Genomic DNA, 17,981 nt, shown 5'->3' with positions numbered 1-17,981 from the left:
GTTCTTAACTGGACTTGCTTGCTTGCTGTTGCTGCGTCGCTTCAGTCGTGTCTGACTCTTAGCGACCCCATGGACTGCAGCCTAACAGGCTCTTCCGTCCATGGGATTTTCCAGGCAAGAGTACTGGAGTGGGTTGCCATTGCCTTCTCCCTAACTGGACTAACCACACCAAAAAAAAACAACTTTATGAAGTGATGAATGTGTTAATCAATTTGATTGTGGTTATTATTCACAATGTATACAGATATCAAACCATCACTTTGTTCAAGTTAATATATACACTTTTTATTTGTCAGTTAATTATACCTCAGTAGAGCTGGGGATGGGGAGAAAAAAAAAAGAAGAATTTTATTTGGAGGGAAATGAAGAAGAGGAGAAAATGTTCATTTTGAGCACAGACTCTGCTGCTATATCACTGTAATACTCTTTTTTCTACAGGTTTTTTGGGGCTACATTCCCTTCAGTTGCCTTTTTATGGGACAACAATTTTGTAATATTTTCTCTGGAGAAAATAGAAAAGATAATTGTCTTTTCTCTAGCACATTAATTTGTTTTTACATATCATTAATAGTTTAGAAAAGTCTTTAAGCATTACAATTCACTATTGGTAATGTCATGAAAATTCTTATGATTGTTCTTAAATTTGGAAAAGTTTCTATCAAGTGTTTTTCATACGTGAGCTGTTAACAGTTGGAAGCATAGTTCGCAGACTAGCTTCTGAATCCACTGATTCCAAGCATCATTTCTTTTTTACTAGCCACATACACTGGTCATGTGGCACTGCAGGGAACATTCATAATTCAATGCAATCTCTGGTCCTGCACTTTTGTCACAACAGTAGGGGATAGTATTCTTGGAAGTCATGCCTACAAGGGCATGGCTAATGATATTTAATAATATTTGGAAATGATGGTGAGCCACATACAATTATCCCACTAAACCCAAACTAAATGTATTTTCAACTCAGTTTTTGTTGGATTTTGAAAATGGCCATGGCCACTCAGCCACCTGGCACAAGGGAACATACGACAGGAGGGTGATTGGATAGGAAGGTGACAGTGGTCTTAACTGATTCCAGTTAAAATATTTTACAAATATTAAGAAACATATCACCAAGTGAATGTATCACTAGGGCTTGCCCCCCACAGGGGACTTGGGAAGGGTTTATGCAAGTAAAGACCCTTGACGTTTAAGCTAAATCAAGTTTGCTGACACCTAAGTCCTCAAAAGGGGATCCCCTGGTGGCTCAGTGGCAAAGAAATCAGCTTGCAATGCAGGAGACACAAGAGACGTGGGTTCAATCCCTGGGTCAAGAAGATCCCCTGGAGAAGGCAGTGGCTACCCACTCCAGTATTCTTGCCTGGAGAATTCCATGGACAGAGGAGCTTGGCGGGCTACAGTCCATGGGGTCGCAAAGAGTCGGACATGACTGAGTGATTAACTTTTAAGTCCTCAAAATATGCTATTACTCCAAACCATTCCATAGCACTTAGCGCCTGCATAGTTTATAGAACTTGTCACACTATTTAGTTACACTCATAGTTAACTATGAGTTAACTCTCCAGCTAGATTAGAAATGCAGGGGGCAGGTGCTGCAGAGAAGGCGATGATACCCCACTCCAGTACTGTTTCCTGGAAAGTCCCATGGATGGAGGAGCCTAGTGGGCTGCAGTTCATGGGGTCACGAAGAGTCAGACATGACTGAGCGACTTCACTTTGACTTTTCACTTTCATGCATTGGAGAAGGAAATGGCAACCCACTCCAGTGTTCTTGCCTGGAGAATCCCAGGGACGGGGGAGCCTGGTGGGCTGCCATCTATGGGGTCGCACAGTCGGACACGACTGAAGCAACTTAGCAGCAGCAGCAGGGCAGGTGCTGCATCAGAGTGCCTAGCACAAGACCTGCTTTAAATTAGACACTCAATCAGTGAGGAACAGATGAAACTGCTAAAGGGCAGGAAGATAAATTGCAAGAACTTAAGACAGATGCCACGGAGGAAAGGTTTGGGTGCTATGGATAACAATATTCAGAGAAGGAGTGCCCTGCAAGTGCTGGAGGGTGAGGACCAGAGACCTCAGAACTAACGAAGTGTAAGACAGGTACAGGAAGGACCTTTAAAGCCACAAGGTGATTCTATTTATATAAGATGTCCAGAAGGGGAAAATTCATGGAGATGGAAAGTAGATTAGTAGTTGCCTGGGGCTGAAGGTAGAATTGGGAGTGAGGCAAATAAATGAGCATGAGGAATATTTTGGGGGTGCTGGAAATGACCTAAGTTGGATTGTGGTTATTGTTGTTTAAGTCTTTAAATTTGCTAATACTCATCTGTACACTTTTGAGTGAAATTTATGATATATAAATGATAGCAATAAAGCTGTTTAAGGTTGTTTTTTTTTTTTTTTTCCTGAAAAGGGAAAACTAAGATTCAAATGCAAAGAGGTTGTAATATGTCAGTAGTGTTAATGAACTAGCTGTGAGTAATCAGTCTCACCCAGATTCCCGCACGTGGTGGTGAAGTGTGTTGCACACACGAGCCACTGTGTGAACAGGGCAGCCCTGGAGCCTGTCTATCTGCAGCGTCCAGAGCTCTCTCACTTTGCCGGCTCCCCAAGTTACTAGTTACTGTGTGGCCAGTAAAAAGAAGCAACATGCGACATGAATGCCCAGACACTGGCCTGTGGAACATTCTTCAAATATTACAGCTCACATATGAAAAACACTTCAAGAATTGACATGACATTATCAGTGCTGAGTTATAAAGTTCAGAGACACTTTTCTAAACTAAAATGATGAGAAAACAACATGCTAGAGAAGATGATCTTTTCTCTTCTCTCTATAGAAAACATTATAAAATTGCTGCCCTGGGAAAAGGCAATTATAGGAAACATAACCAGAAAACTGTCATGGGAAAAAAGGGTGTTACAGTAATGTGAGCGGCAACTAATTTTTAAAAAATTATTGTGGCGGGGGTTGTGCTTTTAAAAAGTTTGTTATTTATCTTATACACTCTTAAGTATTCATTACACTTAAGCATTACACTTAAGCATTCATACACTCTTAAGTATTCATTACCATGCCAACTTTGCATTGCTAATTTTTTAGTATTTTTCTTAAAAGAAGTTCTCCCAAATTATATAACCTCAGGCTCCACAAAACTTGGATCTGCCTCTGTGGGTCAGGCATAAGCATTTTGTGTTATCTTGTTTAGTCATTATAAAAGCCTTATGGGATACCTGTTATTAGATCCCCATTACAGGCGAAGAAAGTAGCTAATAGGTTAAGTAACTTATTTAAAGTCATAGTCAGAATTCGGGCTTCCCTTGTGGCTCAGCTGGTAAAGAATCCGCCTACAATGCAGGAGACCTGGGTTCGATCTCTGGTTTGGGAAGATCCCCTCGAGAATGGCTTGGCAACCCACTCCAGTATTCCTGCCTGGAGAATCCCCATGGACAGAGAAGCCTGGCAGGCTCCAGTCCATACAGTCACAAAGGGTTGGACACAACTGAGTGACTAAGCACACACACAGTCAGAATTCAAGCCTAGAACTGTGTAGCTGTGACACCATGTTTTCCACTCCAAGACCCCAAGATAATAACCTTGACCTTACATTGCCTGTCTCTTCTGACATCACTTAACCACCGACCTTCTCATAGATACAGCTGGGGTCAGCGTGTGAGGTGAATCAGCTGCAGAGTCAAATCCTTTCTTTCTTTAACATTTGATATTCTGTTCATGGATTTTTTCCATTAATTGTGATTTTAAAAATATTACATTAAAATGTTATCTCAATGGCTGAATTTTGTGATGTATTTGGTGCCCTGGACATGTCCTACTTTTAGCCTGGTGTCACACGCTGAATGAAGATGTGAACATCCACTTCATGCTTTAACTTCTAATCAAGGCAGGTACCAAATTTCATCCATTAACTTTCATACCATCTGTCTTTGCAGTTTATTCACTTAACGTCCTCAAACTACCGTTTGAGAACTCAGTTCTTCACAGATAAATTGACCAATAATAATATTGGATTATCTATTGATGGGACCGCTTGCCAGCCACTGGCAAAGGAGTTAGCTTCAGTCAAGGTGGAAAGAAAGTTAATTTCCACAGAAAGTTTTTTATTTATGTCACCTGGTCTTGTAAAATCCTCTGAATGGAGCAGCTTTACCACATCCTCTGCAGATGCTCACATCACTGGCTTGCAGAGCAGACTGGCAGATCCCTGAGACTAGGTCCCCCTCAAGTACGTCATTTGGAGGCCTCCACACTGATTGAATTCTAGTGGTGACCTGAGAATACTCCTCTTCCCTATTCTGCCTCCAGGCCCAAGGCTTTGGCTTTCAACAATTAAGAGTCACAAAGGACTTTGTGCCCAATAAGAATACATATTATTTTCAAGCTCATATGGAAGAGTCACAATGTAATGACCATAATTGAGGCCTCAGAGGAAATCTCAAAAAAAATTTTTTTTAACTTGCAAACATATAAGCTCTGTTTATGAAATTAGAAATTAACAAAAAGAGAAAGCATCATTACCACTGTAATTTGAATAACAAACTTATAAATATTCATAGATTAAGTGGAAAATAAGTAGAGGTTGAGAGCTATTTTTAAACTATACAGCAATGAAAGCACTTGACATTAAGATCTTCACTATTCAGGAAAATGTATAGTCTTAAATGCATTTATTAGAAAACAGGGAAGTCTGAAAGTAAGCTTACAATCTAAGAAGCTATAAAAACAGCAGCAAAAATAAACCTAGAGATGTAGTGGGAAGAAAACGATAAAGGAAAAACCAGAAAACGAATCAAACTTCCTGTCTGTTCTAAAGCAACCTCTCTCAGAGATAGTGAGTCAATAAAACCAAAAGTAGTTATTTTTTTAAAGGCACCAAGACTGACAAACCTGAAACAAGAATGATTAAGAGAAAGAAGGAATACATAAACGTAACAGAAAGGATATAAAAACTAGCCCCAGATACTTGCTTGTATCAATCAAGTTAAAACTATAAAAACTAACCTTGGCTCAACAAAGAGAACCTGAAGAGATCAACGGTCACAGATTGTAACAGTGGTTAATAATACACCTGGAAAAATGCCCCAAGCCCAGAGATTACTGAGCAAGTTCAACCAAAAGTTCCAGAATTAATAATACCTATCTTACATACCTAGACTTTAGCTAACTTCTTTACAAAATGTTCCAAAACCTCAAAACAGATGGGAAGCTATCCAATTCATTTAACAAAACTAGCATAATGCGGATATCAAAATTAAACAAGTACACACTGTAAAAGCAAGTCACAGACCAGTCTTCTAAAGTAAATAAAAGATCCTAAATGAAGTGTTAGCAAATGGAACCCAGCAGTGTAACAAAAGAATGATCAAGTAAAAATTCATCCAAGCCGCCAAGGTCAATCTCCAAATTTCACGTTCTCTTAATCCAAACATACCCCATCTAAACCAGGCTTGGGGGCTGTTTGTTCACCGTGTCCACCCTTCGCTTCTTCAGCCTCCGATGGTAGGCTTGCTAGATGTCACCTTTTGGGGTCAGATCACATCACCCCTCTGTTCAACGCCCTTTGACGGCTTTAAGCTTTGATCTTTCTTGCTTAAACATCAAATTCTTTCATCTTTCTGTCTCCCTGTTATTCTTAACTCTAAAAATTACTTATCAGTTTCCGATAATAGGAGGTACCTTTCATTCTAGTAGAATTACTCAGGTTTCAATAGGAAGCACATACTAACAGGCCTTTCCTATTGTTACTATGCAAATCATAAAACATTAAGTCCCAAAGGAGCAGAATTTGAAATTGAAATACAGAAAAAATTTCTGTAAAATTTTCATTAAAATTTCCAAACTGGTACTTTCTAAACTGGTACCAGCTTTCCAAACTGGTACAATGTTTCACAGCTTTTCCAAGGGTCATTATGAAATTCTTCCATTGTTAAGAAAGGTTAATATGTGAGTTGGGAGTACTAAAAAGACTAAATAATACCCTGATTTAAAGTAAATTTCTATGTAATAAAGAACTGAGAGAAACATGATAATTGTTTATTATTTATTTCTAAAGAGAACATGAGTTAATATTATAAAGTCATTGCCACTACCTTTAAAAGAACCCAGTAATTATTTTGCACTTACCTTAATTCTATTTACAAATTACTTAAATTCGTACATATGTACCAGCTACATCATCAGTAAAGTTTACAAGCAAGGCAGAGGTGCAGGTTACATATATTTCTGTTTTAACAATGACAGTATAATCATTTTATGTCCACCCAAAATGCATTTTAAAATCTAGTTTTAGAAAATTATAGTGTAAATCTAAGCATATGCGTCACTACACACTAATCCAATAATCATCAAATTAGTTGGCTAATAAGCTAAAATAATACGTACCTGAAAAGCAAAAACAGCAGTAAAAACCATGAACATCTCTGAGCAGTGATGACGCAGTCATAAAAAACTGGCCCATCACTGACTATAGGGTAGTTTCTGTCAATTGTCTGACAGGCCATTGACCCAAAAGCTGGAAACTCTCACACCCACTCACTCCCAGTCCTTGGATCCTGCTTGCCTGCCCTACTTGCCAGAAGCTGTTCCAAGGATCTAGCCTTGAAATAGAAGTGTGGTCTTGAGGACTGGATGCGTGACTATGGCCACCCAAGACAAGCTGTGTTTTTGTTTATGAAAACTGCCATCCACCCATCAGGAGCAGCCTCTTCCTTCGGCCTCTCCTTGGCCTCTGCACGTGTGAGGGTGTGTTCCAGATTCTACCCAAGAAGCTTCTAAGGAGGTTGCAACCCAGAATCTGTATACGTGCACTTTGGGGAGTTTTTGCAAAATGACAAACTTGCACAGGAACCAGGTTTCTTAGGAGTAATCTCTAATAAAAACTGATTTTCACTTGACTGCAAACTTAGCAATCTTTGGCAAACTCATTTCGTGGGTTGTTGGTAAGCAATGCTTTTCAGCCCCAAAACTGAAATGAAAATCTACAAAACTGTGCCTTGTTAACTAATGGGAACTAAAGAAAGGGCTTTCATTTTTGGCTCAACTCAAGATGCATGAGAAGGCAATGGGTTAAAAGCCTGTGTCCCCTAATCATGGCTCACTTCTCTGCCTCTCGGAGGTATCCTAAGAGGAGGAGGATGCCCGGTTTTCTGTTTGACACAGATCCCATCTCTGAATTTAGAGATAAAAGGTGAGTGATTCATGAAGTATCTATCATTTTTATTTTTCAGGAGGTCTTTGTTTCATGTGCCAAAGATTTGTTTGTTTTTTTTTAAACTGTCTTCAGTAATTATTCCACCATGTCTTCAGTAGAGATTCCACCTAAATAATACCTGCAGTGCTGCTTCCAGTCTGGTTAATTTTCATCTTTTTTGGCCTTTAAAAGTATTTTCAGTGTCTTCAAAAGTTACTTTGAACAGAGGAGTCATGGTTTTCTTTAACACTTTGCTATTAATAATATATGCATTTCATAGCCTCACAGGTTGACTACAACAGATTCCTATCTATAAACAGCTTTCAAATAGTTTTTAGCACACAAATATACATTAATGTATAAATGAAAAATAGAATTCTTTTTCCATCAATGCACTCAATTTGTACTAGGATATATTCCTTAAGAGTAGTGTGTAAACTATAAATCAAATTGTATGTTCCTATGAATCAATGGTTCGAATAGCAGATTGGCAGACATTCACATCACCTGGGATACCCCTAAACTGTTAACTTTAATGACAGTTTCAATTTGGTGAAACGGGGCTCAGAGAACTCCTGGTGAGCATGCCCCTTTCTCTCATCACTCCCCACCTCAGAAAACAAATGGCCAGAGACTTGTCCCATAGGAGGGAGTGAGGATGATAGATAATCTGTCTACAGCCCATTAGGATCAACCTCCTCACACCTATGTTCCCACTGATGTCAATCTCCATTCTCTGACTGAAGTCTGGCTGCCTTTAGAGGACAAGGCTTTTCAAGGTGGCTCTTTTTGATCTCAACCCCAGGTAGGCATCTCTCCGCACATTTGTAGACATCTAGATTAAACTTCCCCAAACCTCAATTTCAAGCATCCCATATCCTGACCGCCACTTCCTGTCTTTCCAGTTCATTCCCTCTGGTCTCCACCCTCGGATAGCTCTCTGACCTCAACAGGACCTTCACACTACTAAGCCCTTCTCTATCTACTTGCCACTACCGAGCTCTTGTCTATCACTCGCTTTGCATCCCTTTCACCTGAATGACAGAGGAGCTTCCTTGTATACATCCACAGTTCCCCTGCTCTTCTGTTCTAACTTAAATCCAACTTTCCACCAAGCAGTAAATGTGGCTAGAAGGAAAAGGCATGCTAACTGGCTGAAGTTCATGCTGCCTGACAACCCTACTACAAGCCACTGGTCAACCAATCTCTTACTCTTCTTAGGAGACTATTTCTTGGGATTCTAATACTCTTTACCCTTTCTCAACTGATGACTCCAAGTGCTTCTTTAATAGGGAACACCACAGTGACCAGGTTAACTTCCACATTTACCTACCATAAAGATTCACCCCCCGGATGCCTCTCCTTCCAGATAGCCACATGGCTCTCTTCAATGGTCACCTTTTCAGAAGGGCCTCCCTAGTTACTGTCAAAACCAGCATTCTTGATACTTTTTCTGCCTTATTTTTCCCCGTTGTATTTCCCACACCTGACACACAAATGTGCTCTTTTCCCCAGTCCACACACTCACTCTGGAGTGTAAGCACTGTGAAATCAGGATTTTCTGTGTTTTGAGCATAAACCAATATCTAGCAAGTATTAAGTGCTAATAAATACCTATTAAATGAGGAACAAACTATCCAAAGACAAAAATATTTAGAAACACAATACTCCGTATTGTGTAATTACAGTATATAGCTGCCCGTGGAACACTGCAGTTTCTCCTGATTCTGTAAGATTCTCTCCTGCTGGAGGCCGCAGGGCACGGGGACACACACAGCGCTGGGGGTGGGCTGGGCTCGGAGTAGGTGGTGGGTGGGTAGAACATCTGACTTCTACTATCAGCTCTGTCACTAATTAGTAATGTCATTTAGGGTGAGTCATTTAACCTCTCATTTCCAGCAGGGAATGGGAGAGAGTACTTTTATTTTTATCCAAAGAAAAGAGATCCAACAAGCGCAAAACCACTCATCACACACATCAAGAGCCTTTTCCCTTCCAAAGTTCATCAGTAGGACTTTTATAGTGTTTATAATAAAATTTTATTCTACAACCTAATGGATCATTAACAGTTTTTATAGTAAATAAATGTTAGTAAACGAGATTTTTTTAAAATCAGAATAAGATCGCTCTCAAAGTTCCAGATGGTAATCTTAAAAGTCAATTAAATAGGATAGTCACATGTTATAAAAATTTTGCTATGAATGTGCAAGGAAAAAGAATGCCTAATTTAACCAAGAAAGACAAATTAAGGTTATGATTAGTTAACAGTCATATATATTTTGAAAGTAGGGTTTGTTTTCAAATACAAACAGAGTAAGTACTTGGTAATGTCCACAAAATTAATGAAAACATGTTCACATATATTACTAGTTGAAATACAGTATCATTGCATTTCCTCGAGCAGTAAATCCAATACATCCTAGATGTAAGAATACCACCAATTCTCCCCCAACCATAAACACACAAAACACCAAGCCATATTGTCAAGCAAAATATTTTTAATTAGTAGGCTGATCATAAATAAATCCACATAAAAGATTTAACAGAATTACAAAGAGTTTTGTGTTTCTTTTGTGGACTCAATTCATAATATGCATTAGTCAACCTCATTCTCTAACTGCGACAAAAAGAGTTGTCATCCAACAATGCAGCACAGTTTAAGCAATTCATATTCTGTAGTTACATTTTTACATTTTTTTTACAAATGTAACATTTATGTACATTATATATATATTTTTTTCTATAGTTCATGTACTGAAACTCTATTGTTTTTACAGGGAAAATATTGAATTCATTTAATGAATATGAATCATTCCTTGTTAAAAAGTAATTCATATAAACAAATAACACGGTACCACTGCCTTTTGGCATCTCCTGTCAAAGTTTAAGTCCAGAAGTGTTATATTAATTATAAGAAAAAAGAATTTATCTAATTTTTCATTGACATATCATCCCACATAGCTACAGAAGTTTGCCAGCTTGCAATGAACAGAGAACTGTACTGCGGCACTCTGGAAATGTGTGGAAACCAATTCAAAATATACTTGGTGAGACAGCATCATCAGCATCAAACAGGGTGAAGAAAATCTGTTCCTTCTTCCTCTTTACCTTTTGCTAACAGACAAGGCGCTATGCTACGCGCTGCCTCTTGTAACAAGTGCCTTCATTTCAAATTTCCCAAGTGCTTCTCTGACAGATTATGCTTTACCTAGGTTATAGATCTCTTTCTTCTTATTCAACTTTATTTCACTTCACTTACAAATCTGCTGCTGAACATGAAGCAAAAATTCATAGTAAGAGAAGGCGGCTTCTGTCCGGTCTTCAATCAAATGTTGAAAAAATTCTGTTTTGGCAGGACTCTCATCTCTGAAAAAGAAAAAGGAATATTTATCTAAAAATGCATATTATTAAAAAGAATACTTATACATTAGAAAAAATATGTGGGGACTTTTACGAAAAAGGATAGGGGATGTTAATCAAATAACAGCCTTCTACCACTACAATGTGTTCTGATATTATTATTTAAAATTTGATTTGAAGACAAACAATTTCACATGGATTGGACAGGATAAGACAATTTCATAATTAAGTTACAGAAGTACTTACTTTACCACATGAAGAACTGGGCTTAATGGTCTGCTGTCTCTAAGCCAAGTTATAAAGGATCTGGCTCTCTCTGATGAAAGTGTGTCTAGCTCTGGAAGATGTGTCTGGCAAAAAATGCAATTAGGAAGTCATTTTCTTTCTCACAGACTTAGGCAGTATTAGAACTCAATCATAATCACCACCACCACCAAACACCAGCACTTGATTACAGCCCCAACAGCAGCAACCAAACACAAGAAATTTATTATATTGTTGATAAATCTGTTTTTCTGACTAATAAGACATATTTAATGATAAGCATGCCACTGATATTTTACCTGAATATTATAGTTTTTCCAGACAAGTCAATAAAACACACACAATTAGTATGTTACTCATATTGTATTATACTTTTTGTTTCTTCCAAAGGAAATATTCAGATCAGGGGGGCTATCATTAAGCTTCAATTTCACTTATAAACAATTATACATTATTCTAATAACAGACATTCTTACAGAATTTTATGTTTCCTTTGTCCTTAATATTTAAGGGCAAGAAAGTTAAAAGAATAGTGTGAATGTTTAGTTATATTTAAAAACCATATCAAGACTATTTTTTAAAAGACCTAAAGAATCTATTCTTTTATGTATATGTGTGTGTATATGTATATCTGAGGGCTTCCCTGGTGGCTCAGACAGTAAAGAATCCACCTGCAATGAAGAAAAAGTATATTCTTCTATGTGTGCAATGAGTTTTTTCCAAAGTACATAGTATACAAAAATTTAAACAGAAAAGTTTGGGTTAATTATATTTAAATTTATATCAGGATTTAAAAAGTACAAGAAAAACATGTTTTTATGTACATTCTTTCATATATTTTCTAAATATATATAATATGCTGCTAAGTCGCTTCAGTCGTGTCCGACTCTGTGCGACCCCATAGACGGCAGCCCACCAGGCTCCCCCGTCCCTGGGATTCTCCAGGCAAGAACACTGGAGTGGGTTGCCATTTCCTTCTCCAATGAAGCAAGTGAAAAGTGAAAGTGAAGTCGCTCAGTCGTGTCCGACTCTTAGTGACCCCATGGACTGCAGCCCACCAGGCTCCTCCATCCATGGGATTTTCCAGGCAAGAGTACTGGAGCGGGGTGCCATTGCCTTCTCCGATATATAATATAGCCACTATTATATATAGAAACACATTTTGAAAATACAAATGGATATTATGCACACTGTTTTCTTTTTCAGATTGTATTCTTTTTAATAGATTCATAGATTTAACTGGGGCTTCCCTGGTGGCTCAGTGATAAAGAATCCACCAGCAATGTAAGAGCCGCAGGAGATGCGGGTTCAGTCCCTGGGTCGGAAAGATCCCCCTGGAGGAGGGCATGGCAACGCACTCCTGTATTCTTGCCTGGATAATCCCATGGACAGAGAAGCTTGGGCTACAGTCCAAAGGTCGCTAACAGTTGGACATGACTGAAGAGACTTGGCATACAAGCACGATATCCTCTTAAGTATATGTGTACATATGAATACTTCCATGAGTATATCTACAGGATACATTCTTAGGAGTAAATAATTTACTGTGTCATATGCTGTGTGATTTTAATTTCAACAGATATTGTCAAATGGCCCTCCTAAAGACTGTGTAAATGTATACAGTCCAATCAATAGGCCTGCTGACCTATCCCCTCTGCATTATTGCCTATTATCAGATTAAAAAAAATTTTTACCAGGGAGCAAAATCTGATAAATGAAAGAAATACTATGCTGTTATTAATAGTTTATTTTGTTTTCTTAATTATAAATGAAGCTGAACATTGATCCATATGGCCACTACTATAATTTCCACCTATGAATTACCTGTTCAAATCATTTTCTCATTTTTCTTCTTTGTTGAGTCTTAGAAATAAACTCTGGATTAATGTGGCAAATTTAAAAAAATAAATCAAACAGAGAATGTGGTTAAGAATTACATTGACTTATGTTAATTTTAGGAGAAAGGGAATATTTACAATATCCAAGAATAAGGTAGGCCTTTTCCATTAAGTAGCATAGAGAACTGCTTTCGGAATCACCTTTCTTTGGTATCTACATACATACAGTACAGGCTTACTGAAAAAATTATGTTTATTATCAGCAAAATAATTTAAATTAGACAAGTTAAAGTTGTTGGAAAATAGTCTGCTACGCTATGCCAAATCACTTCAGTCGTGTCCGACTCTGTGCGACCCCATAGACGGCAGACCACCAGGCTCCCCCGTCCCTGGGATTCTCCAGGCAAGAACACTGGAGTGGGTTGCCATTTCCTTCTCCAATGTGTGAAAGTGAAAAGTGAAAGAGAAGTCGCTCAGTCGCGTCCAATCCTTAGCGACCCCATGGACTGCAGCCTACCAGGCTCCTCCATCCATGGGATTTTCCAGGCAAGAGTACTGGAGTGGGTTGCCATTGCCTTCTCCAGGAAAATAGTCTGGAGTTGCTTAAAAAATTTACCATATGACCCAACAATTCTACTTCTAGTTACATATCCAAGAGAACTTGAAAACATGTTGACACAAACATTTGTACACAAACTGCTCATGGAAGCACTTCTCACAATAGCACCAGAGTAGAGATAACCTAAATGTCCAAGAAGAGATGACTGGATAAACAAAATGTGATATATTCATACAATGGACTATTATTTAGTCATAAAAAAGGAGGAAGTACTGACACACATTACAACATGGATGTTGAAATCATGGTGAGAAGAAGCCAAACTCAAAAGGCCTTACACTGTGTGATTCATATATATGAACTGTCCAGAATAGGCAAATTCACACAGATAGAAAGTAGGTTAGTGGCTGCCCAGGGAAAACAGAAAGGTTGGGAGATACAGGTTTCTTTCTGAGGTGATGTAAATGCTCTGAAATTATATACTGGAAATGGTTGTAAACACTGTGAATATAATAAAAACAAATGCATTGTACATTTTAAAATGATTAAAATGGTGACTCTTATGTGCATTATATCTCAAAAAAAAAAAAATTAAACAAGTACACAAAAAGTTAAAGCTATATGAATCCACTGACCATTTTCTGTGGTATTGATGCAAAATCAGGATACCCAAGCACATCCTCTATAAAGTTATTGTCACAGCTCTTTCCAATCCAAATGTAAAAAACCTAAAAACAAAACAAATCACAGTAACACTCCCTAATTGGAAACCCATTACAGCTAATTTTCTCAAAATCATCAAGCATAAAAGAGGCACAGTACACTAGCTCGAATCAAGTAGGAACAAACATGAAAGTAAAAAGGAAACCTGGAACCTGCATATTGGAACCTGCATCCAGGAATCCAGAATGGCTCATATCTCTTCTGCTTAAATTTCAAGCTTCTCATAAAATACATTTACCATTTTCCTTACTCTTTCCCCAATGCTTCAACCAAGATATATGACTTACTGTATTTCCTACCCACTGTTTCCATTATTTCAATCACTGTCTCTGTACTAATGTCCCCTGCCCCCTACCACTGCCCCACCCCGTACTGTGGCTATTGGACTTCTTTTCCTGGTCACAAGGTGTCATTCATGAAGCCACCCTGCCTGTTCTGACACCCTTCACCACCACCCTGTCCAATGACATCTCATGAAATCCTAATTATTAATGGCATTTCAGACAATAGATCAAGTTGAACTAGAAAAATTCTTGAGGTCCCTTAAAATTTTATGATTCTAGAAGAAAAATTCCTTGAAGTAAGGAATTTATCTCTTTACTTCTCTTCAATAAATTGATCTCCTGAGCCAGTTCCAATTTATTGTCCCTGAGTTCCCAATCCACCTTTCATTGCCTCATCTGTGGTAACAGATCCTGTGTTTCTCCTTTTGCCAGCTGCAAAAGGAGCTTTGTCACTAAAAGGTACTTACAGAGCCACAGTCCATAAGGAAAGCACCTTCTCGTGTCAGTTTTTCTGCAGACAATTTTTGAAGAGGTGGCTGAGGTACAACCCTGTCATTAACGTGTATTGCCCCCTGAAAAGAAAAAAGATAGAATGTGAATGACCTTCCATTACTATTATCCCAGGCTGGAAGCTAATGGCCACTAGCTCTGATACTGAAAAATGATACTTGATAATTTTGTAATATGTAAAAACTACAGTTGACCTTTGAACAAAGGTATTTAAATTTAAAAGACAAAAACTTGACTAGGTAAAAAGATCTGCCCATTTCCTTCCCTTCTGGGGTCAGGATATATTAAAAGTACAACTACAATATCTGCTACAAAGGACTTTTTGAGTCCAAAGAGTAGGAAAAAAGACATTACATATTTGCATACTAAACATACTGTTGCATACCAGATTATTTTACAATAATATAGTGAAAGTTGCACTCTGATCACATCAGAAACTGTCAGTATCTTCAAAATACAAATGGAAATACCCTTCTATAATGCAGCTTTGTGAATCACTTCCCATACGAAACTATTTTTGAAAATGCCATAACCATGACACTATCTACTAGTCCTGTTGTCTAATCAAATCCGTAGTTAACGTCTGTATTTAATGTATTATTGTCACAGGGGAAAAAGAGATGGAAGAAATTGTTAACAATACACTGCTATCTTAGATGCAGAATCAAGACACCCAAATAAATTTAAATTAAAAAATTTCAAACACAATGAAAAAAAAAACCATACCTCATCTGTCAATCTGTCTATCCTGTACAGGTTGGGATGAATCATTTTCATTAGATGAACAAGTGGCTGACACTTTATCTGACACATGGCATATACACGATCATCCAGGCGTGTGCTTGTGCCGGTTCTAAATGCTTTCTACATGGAGAAACAATATACATTTTCAGTAAAACATAAATATAGGGGACAAATATTAAAACAGATATATGCCATCAGCCACGGGAAAGCACAGCCTTCACGCCAGACAGGCCTGGATTCAGTTTTCAGCTCTCAGAATTTAATTGGTAGATACGTGAGCAAGTTACTTAGCTTCTCAAAGGTATATTGACATCGTAAGAAAAAAGGGGGAAATAATACCTCTAGGCAGTTGTAAGGATTAAATATGATGATGTGTATATAACACGTATTACGGTGCCTGAGGCTTGGGAAGATGCTCAGTGAACAGCAGGCCCTTTCCTTAGAGTCTCTTTCCCGGAGCACACACTAGGAGTGTGCTACATGCACACCATTATTCACACTGCTCCCACACACTAGAGTGAGAGCATACAGTTTCATGAGGGTCATCATGTATTTGCACACCTTCATTTTCCATTCATCTCTTCCTGCTTATGACTCTTCCAATGCTAAGCTGCAACTTAATCAAGTATTTAATCCCCTACCACCCACCAGAAAAACTAGGTTTGGAAACCTATATATTGAAAATTTCAAAAGACTATTAAATCTAACAGTATATAGAGAGCTACCTGTTTGAGAAGGGCCAAAACATAGAGAGGAAATAACTTGAGGGAGCTGGGTGCTATCAACCCCGAGTGCTGCACATTTGAGACAGTTGAGCCATATGCAGATAAGGAATCCACCACAGCATTCACTAAGGCATCTCTTGCATCCGATAGACTTGAGGAAATTGATCGATCCACAGCTATAAAGCAACCAAAATGAAAAAGTTTTTAAGCATTAGATGCCAGTGAATACTGTGAGAGAGAAAATTTACATGCAGTACTTAAGAAACAGAAAGTTCATTTTTAGATTAGAAAAATACATTTCAGTTGTTCCCTTGAGTGTGGCTGCCCCTTTGTAGTAAAAATCCTCCTCCTGCCACCAACCCTGATCATCAGTCAGCTATTCTTCTGATACTTTTCACTTTTCCAGAATGTTGAATGAATGAATCCTTTGTATGTAGCGTTTTGAGTTTAGCTTCTTTCACTTAGCATAACGCCTTTGAGAGTCATCCACGTCTGTTCACATATCAACAGTTCATTCCTTTTTATTGCCGAGTTGTATTTCATCATATGGAGGTACCACAGTTTGTTCATGAAGTCCCCATTTGAAAAACACTTGAGATGCTACCAGTTTTTAATGATTATGAATCCCACACATGATTTTTAAACTAAAGAATTTGTAAGAATGAGAACAGCCCAATTCACACTGTTGTAAATGAAAATGTAAAATATAAATACTTTTTAAATGAGGAATTTCTAGGGTAAAACAATGCCCAGGCTTCAGTTTTTAGTATAGAAAAATATATTTCACCCGTTGCGTCACTTTTTTACTTACCCATATTTGCCAGGAGGCAGATGGCAGCTTGTACATCCACTCCTGCGTATACATCTGCTAGTGAACTGACCACTGGCAAGCAAAGAGTGTGCACTCTGATTCTCCGCTCACCTAGTCAAAGGGTGAATCCATGTCATTGCAAAATACATTAGGCCAAGAAATAAAGGAAGCAAATAGGTCAAAATATTATTCAAGTTATTGTTTGATGGTATGAAATTACCAACAGAATTTTGAAATGGCAAAACCAAAGTTTTACAATGAACATGTTTTAAAGAAAATTAAACATTCTCTAAACCTGAACATAGACTATGAACATACACTATATTTTGAACACTAGGTTCTGGTTTTCATCTTAGCATTACTCATTCTAAATTATGTTACAAGGTATAATGTCAGAAAACAGACCACATAGACCTTAAGTGCCATGGAGAATTTCTCATGTTATGGATAAAGAAATAACGCTCAGGATAACCCAGACAGATTTAGTTTGAGTTATTATGCTAATATGATTTTGGGAGTCCAAGTCTTCCACAGGTCAAAAAAGGTACTCTCTGAAGATTCAAAAATGAGTATTAAAAAAAAGAACGGAACGTATATTTGATGAACACAAATTCCATTATTTCCCATTGGTGTTCACTATCCCCACCCAGTCTCCCGGTAGGTGAAAAGAGGGGAGAATTACTGGGGCAGGTTACATTTCACTTCTGTCAACATTACCTTTGCTAGATGTATATAATAGGGCTGTTTGAAAGCACACTAAGGAAGTATCTGTCAAACTTTCTTCGATAGAGAGTTGTACTGCAAATCCAGCATCGGGATTGATGTTGGCGAGGGATAACAAATCAGTGGAACGGACAAAGAAATTTCCATGAAAAGTGTGCATGGAAAGACCTAGGGAAAAGAAAACTTGTTATAAAACATGAGGTAGCACTAGTCTCTTTACCTCAGGTTAAAG

At 38.0% G+C, this 17,981-nt stretch overlaps 1 protein-coding gene across 5 annotated transcripts in view; it reads right to left on the bottom strand.

Moving 5' to 3' along the window:
* Positions 1-9,686: 9,686 nt before the first annotated feature.
* The window catches only part of SEC24B (SEC24 homolog B, COPII coat complex component), an 80,059-nt gene continuing 71,764 nt past the window's right edge, over positions 9,687-17,981 (bottom strand). For 4 of the 5 annotated variants that reach the window (XM_055587941.1, XM_055587943.1, XM_055587944.1 and 1 more), the window contains 8 exons: positions 17,744-17,917; positions 17,027-17,137; positions 16,216-16,391; positions 15,473-15,610; positions 14,704-14,808; positions 13,865-13,957; positions 10,815-10,918; positions 9,687-10,574 (listed from right to left, as the gene is read on the bottom strand). In XM_055587941.1, the coding sequence (XP_055443916.1) occupies positions 10,460-10,574; positions 10,815-10,918; positions 13,865-13,957; positions 14,704-14,808; positions 15,473-15,610; positions 16,216-16,391; positions 17,027-17,137; positions 17,744-17,917 (1,016 nt within the window). In that variant the 3' untranslated portion in view covers positions 9,687-10,459. Of the gene's footprint in view, positions 10,575-10,814; positions 10,919-13,864; positions 13,958-14,701; positions 14,809-15,472; positions 15,611-16,215; positions 16,392-17,026; positions 17,138-17,743; positions 17,918-17,981 lie in introns of those variants that run through there. The other variant, XR_008716877.1, reaches the window with a different exon arrangement.

This window comes from Bubalus kerabau, chromosome 7 (genome assembly GCF_029407905.1).
Source record: "Bubalus kerabau isolate K-KA32 ecotype Philippines breed swamp buffalo chromosome 7, PCC_UOA_SB_1v2, whole genome shotgun sequence".
Taxonomy (NCBI): Eukaryota; Metazoa; Chordata; class Mammalia; order Artiodactyla; family Bovidae; genus Bubalus; species Bubalus kerabau.
The sequence above is the reverse complement of the archived record's forward strand: the minus strand, read 5'-3'. Positions and strand labels throughout refer to the sequence as shown.